Source organism: Lupinus angustifolius, chromosome LG04 (genome assembly GCF_001865875.1).
Source record: "Lupinus angustifolius cultivar Tanjil chromosome LG04, LupAngTanjil_v1.0, whole genome shotgun sequence".
Lineage (NCBI taxonomy): Eukaryota > Viridiplantae > Streptophyta > Magnoliopsida > Fabales > Fabaceae > Lupinus > Lupinus angustifolius.
The window spans coordinates 21,774,221-21,779,824 of NC_032012.1; the positions used below are offsets into that span (position 1 = coordinate 21,774,221).

The 5,604-nt window shown below is 30.7% G+C and overlaps 1 protein-coding gene across 1 annotated transcript; it reads left to right on the plus strand.

Annotated features, from left to right (window-relative positions):
- Positions 1,437-5,132, plus strand: LOC109346209 (probable protein phosphatase 2C 34). Its single transcript, XM_019585635.1, has 6 exons — positions 1,437-1,703; positions 2,669-2,944; positions 3,231-3,524; positions 3,817-3,934; positions 4,020-4,243; positions 4,853-5,132. Exons 2-6 carry the CDS (start codon positions 2,702-2,704, stop codon positions 5,033-5,035), a joined length of 1,062 nt encoding a protein of 353 aa, XP_019441180.1. The 5' UTR covers positions 1,437-1,703; positions 2,669-2,701; the 3' UTR covers positions 5,036-5,132.

Genomic DNA, 5,604 nt, shown 5'->3' on the forward strand with positions numbered 1-5,604 from the left:
ACGAAGGTATAAAAATGAGGGGTTTGTGTATGTGTAGAAAAGTGAGGGGTGGTTTATGTAATTTCACTAAAACTCATGGGGTGTAGGTGTAATTTACTCTATATAGAAATTACATTTAAAAAGTGATTAGCCTTTATTTATGTATCTCGTTTTTTAAAGTTTATAGGTCAAACAGAAGTGATAACTGTTTTACAAGAGTGAATACAAAATTCTTTCTTTGTATAGTATCCTTAAAGTCTTAAACCCAAGAGATTTATTTTTAGCAAGGAGAATTTGATTTGTTTAACTCAATTTTATTTTTCAGATTTTTTCTCATATGGAACTTTTGGAAATAGATAGTCAACTTAAATTTTTTCAATAATGCATATTTTGATGACCAAGAATCATGTTGAGTATAGAAACATTTTTAGAATTGGGGCAATCACTTATTCTTTTATATATTAAAGCTTGTGGAGACCAAGAAATATACTATGAATCACTGATGACTCCAATGATTGATATAATTTTCTCTTCTATAAATAATCATATGAAAAAAGAATAATTAAATGATTGTCGGGTACTTACGTCACCATATATTTTTTATAGTATTGAAAATAAGAAAATTATTCATATTTCTAAAAATATGAAAACTAGTAAACAATAACTATGAAATTTTGTATTCAATTTTTCTGTCTATGTCATTGTTACCCACTATACTATTAATCATATTTCTAAAAGTATGAAAACTAGTAAACAATAACTATGAAATTTTGTATTCAATTTTCCTGTCTTTGTCATTGTTACCCACTGTACTATTAATTTAGGTTTTCATATGATCTTGAGTATTTTTTTTGTATTACTAAAAATATTAGTTCATCTTATGGGCAAATAATTAATTTATTTTGGGAATGTCTAAATATTTATTCCAAAAAATGTCACTTTAATAAATTGAATCATTAATTTTTTGAAATTTAGTAGAATCTTACACTATTTGACCAACAAGTTGTTAGTATATGTGTTATCATAAAAATATTAATGATATAAATTTATGTATGTATTACCCAATACTTACAATTTATGACTTTTTCAATGACTCATTTGGAGAGAAAAATTAGACCATTTGATAATTTTTTTATTTATTCCTGAAACACATGAAGTAGAAGAAATTGCTAAAATAAACTTATGACACCATAAACAATACATACAATTCGTCATAACTAATTCATGTCAAAATTATATTAAAAAAAGGTTTAGTAAATTGTTTTATTTTCTCCCTTCATAACTGTCAGATATAACATGGTTTAATAAAGGTCCAATATTTTTGGTAAAAGCAACCTACCCTTTAAGCCAATAAAATTATACAGTTGAGGATGGAACGAGATCGTCATATTATATCTTAAGATTTAATTATATTCACGTATACCCCTCCAACCCAAATATAAAATGAGAGGGTATATTTTGCTTCCAATGTTCATAAAAAACTGAACAGTGTCATTGTTTTTGTATCCGTAGATAAAAAGGAAGTGAAGAATCAAACATAAGTTCATAATATATGGATAGCTATACTTATAAACCTTTGCTTTCTCCAAATATCTTCTTGCCTTGTAGGAATAACTAGCATCATGTTCCAACAACAACAACTTCTTCTGCTACATATAATATAAGGGTCACAAGAAATTCCTATCTTTGCCTTACATTCTCTGGCTCTGTAGTTATACTTCAAGGTCTTGTTTTTCTTTCTTCTGTTTTGTTTGAATTCTGCTTCAATGAGTTTTAGTTCTCTTGGTTTTGTTTCAAATCAAAGGAAACCAAATGGAGCTTCTAAATTAGATCTGGAACTTAAAATACTGTTTTGTTTCTCTTTTTTTTTTCTTTCCTTTTTTGAAAGCTTAGATGTTTATGTTCTGGCTTTGAAGAACTTGGGCAGAATGAGAGGTTAAAAAGTGCTGATCTTTTTTTTGGTGAAGGTAGAAAAATGGCTTTTATGTTTAACATGTGCTAGTAAAGGGGTTGTGAAGTTGTGAGATATTTTTTATGCAAAATTTGGTCAAATATGTACAGTCTCTTATCTTCTTCAGCAGTTAAACAATAAAATACTGTTAGTCTAAGGAAAAGCAAGGAAGAAAAAAAATTCATTTTTTGTAGTCCCAATTCAGATTTCAATAAGGAAATGAGTTTGAGTAGTAAAATCCTTCTGATCCAAGCTTTTCTATAAATGAAAATGAATCTTTTCTACTCATTTTCTGTATGGTTTCTATTAGAGGAAATTTTGGTCCACCCTATTGATTTTTTAGGCCAGTAGAGAAAATAGGATACTAATACCAAGACGTATTTGATTTCTTTGCTACTAGCTTGAATCAAACAAGGGCCACATAAGCAAGTGGTGGTTCAAGAATTTTCTTGCTGTGCTCCTATTTTCATTATCCTTTTCTTTCTTTACATAAATATACAATGTGTATTTTTCTATCCTCATTAATATCCATGGGCTATTCAGCATAATAATGAATTTTCTTAGTAATTGTTTTCAGGATTTAGCCTTTTCTCCTTAAATCCTAAGATGCTTACTTCCCTTCATTTTTTTATTGAAGAAATTGCAGAATACATTAAAAATGAAATATTTTGTTCCTATATGAAGTTATTAACTATTGAATTTCTTACCTGCTATGACTCATGCCCTTATATGTAACAGTGTTCTGTGGTGGGAACCATATTTCAGAGTTGGATGGGGCGTTTTTCGTCTATGTTCAATGGTTTAGCAAAGTCATTTTCAATGAAGAAAGCTAAGAGATCTGGTAGATGTAGTGGAAGAGAAGCTGCAGAAGCAATGGCAAAAGAAGCTAAAAAAACTGACTCTTTACTATGTAGCTCAGGCACTGTTCATGTTGATGGGTCAAACAACTTAGCCTCAGTTTTCTCCAAAAAAGGCCAGAAAGGAGTGAATCAAGATTGCTGCATAGTGTGGGAAGTATGTCAAAAATATTCAATATTTTCTTTCTCTATAAATTATTGTAGGAAATTTAGAAAATGTGTTTTTTTTCTCTTAATAATTGCTGCAGTAATAACCATCTATCTTGCAAGTAATGTTCATCTTAAACTGCTTTCTCTAACACCATTTTGCATATATACTTTATAATTGGTTTTTGTTTCCAGAGCAAAGGTCCTTTGTTAAGTAATGTTGATAAAAATAGTGTGAGAATATCATTACCCTTATGTTGTTGTGTTTATGAGAGTGGATTTTTTGTTGGCTATAGGAATTTGGGTGCCAAGAGGACATGATATTCTGTGGGATATTTGATGGGCATGGATCATGGGGTCACTATGTGGCTAAAAGAGTAAGAGAGTCAATGCCACCATCTTTGTTATGTAACTGGCAAGAAACACTTTCTCAAGATATTGATGTAGAGACAGAGAAAAAACAACACAGGTTTAATATATGGAAGCACTCTTTCTTGAAGACATGTGCTGCCATTGATCAAGAACTAAAGGAGAATCGAAAGATTGATTCATTTTCCAGTGGAACAACTGCACTCTCAATTGTTAGACAGGTAAAAATAAATGACAAATGCTACCTATATCCTCAATTTCGGCTGCAAACAGGTTGAGCCAAACTTTGTTTTAAACATGCCGAACCTATATAGCATTCAAGATGCAATATGCATTTGTCTTAAACAGGTCGAGTCAAGACTCTGTCTTAAACTCAACTTGCATGCATAATCGGATGAATTTAATTTAATTACAATCTGTTGGTAACTAGAACACAATAGATCAACCAATGAACCATACTACACTATAGAAGAGTTGTTTTCAAAACTTATGACAATATTGTATAATGTGCAGGGTGAACTCATTGTGATTGCAAATGTTGGTGACTCACGTGCTGTATTAGCTACAACATCAAATGAAGGAACTTTGATACCAGTTCAACTAACACTAGATTTCAAGCCCAATTTGCCTCGTTAGTTTGAGACTCTTTGCTCAATATATGTTTTTTCTATTACTCTTTATGTATATATCTCATTAGAATCTGATAAATAATGCAGAGGAAGCAGAGAGAATTATGGAGTGCCAAGGGAGAGTGTTCTGCTTAGAAGATGAGCCAGGTGTGCATAGAGTTTGGATGCCTGATGAAGAGTCTCCTGGACTAGCCATGTCTAGAGCTTTTGGTGACTATTGCATCAAAGAGTATGGTCTTATTTCAGTGCCTGAGGTAACACACAGGAATTTAACCAGCAATGACCAGTTTGTTGTGCTAGCCACTGATGGGGTATGCACTTTTTCTCATTCAATATGGATTAAACCAAGCATATATAACATCAAAAAGTTTAATTTCAAGCCAAACATAAATAAATACATGAAACACATGATAAGAAGGTTGGGGGAAATGGAGATAGAAGTATTTTTTCAATTGTAATATTACTTTAAATAAAAATGATATAAATATCAATGTATATATTGTTTTTTCTTTGCACTACCATTTTCGTTATTAAAGATGAGTCTCACTCTGAATATTGTGGTCTTCTTCTAGGTACATTAATTATACATTGTAATAATACTATACTAAAAATCTCACATATATATATATATGATTGACTGGAAGTGAAATATTTTATACTAAACAATGTATCAAAGTTAAACTCTACTCACTTACACACTATACCATATTGTTTCTATAATCCGATTATTGATATTAATACCTCATTTCATTTTCTCATACACCTATAATTCAATTTTACTATATACTCTAATGTGAGCAGATGTGAACATATATGATGTTAAAGAAACTTTATCTTATATATAGCATTACCAACATATTTTATTGCTAAAATAAAGTATGTTTAAGATATGTGATTGGTTTTGCATGTGATATATATAGGTGTGGGATGTGATCTCAAATCAAGAAGCAGTGGATATTGTGTCTTCAACACCAGACAGAACAAAATCAGCAAAACGTTTGGTGGAGTGTGCAATGCATGCATGGAAACGAAAGAGAAGGGGTATTGCCATGGATGACATTTCAGCTATTTGTCTCTTTTTTCACTCTTCACTTTCACTCTAAAATAGCACTTCATGTAACCCAATTGCTTCTTGTTCCGTCAATGTAACACTTAGTCCAATTAAGGTAAATTCATTAAAAAGGTTTAATGTTTCTGTCTCATCTTTTCTTAACCACTCTTACTCGTTTTGGTAGTTGTTACTACTTTCAACCAGCTTTACCGTCCAAAAGAGAGGACCCCAATTCTACCCGTTTGATATAATACCCATGTTGAATTCAACAAAATGATACGTAGTCAACAATTGAAACTACTAGAGTAGATCTTTGTAGAGTTCACGCAATTAAAACACTGCACAAGTACTTAGAGTAAGATCGCCGTGTGTCCCAAGAAAAATTTATCATCATACACCAAACCAATCAAACTTCATAGAATAATGTACAAATATTAATTTATATTATTATAATTTTTATTTTTAATTAAATAAGATTTTTTGATTAAATGGGGAAATCAAGTAAAACTAGAATAAGGACAAGTGATCACAATCTTTTACCGTCACAGTAATAAAGAAGACAAATTGAAATCATAATTGTATAGAAGTTTGGACTTATTCATTCTAGCCGACTAAAGATTG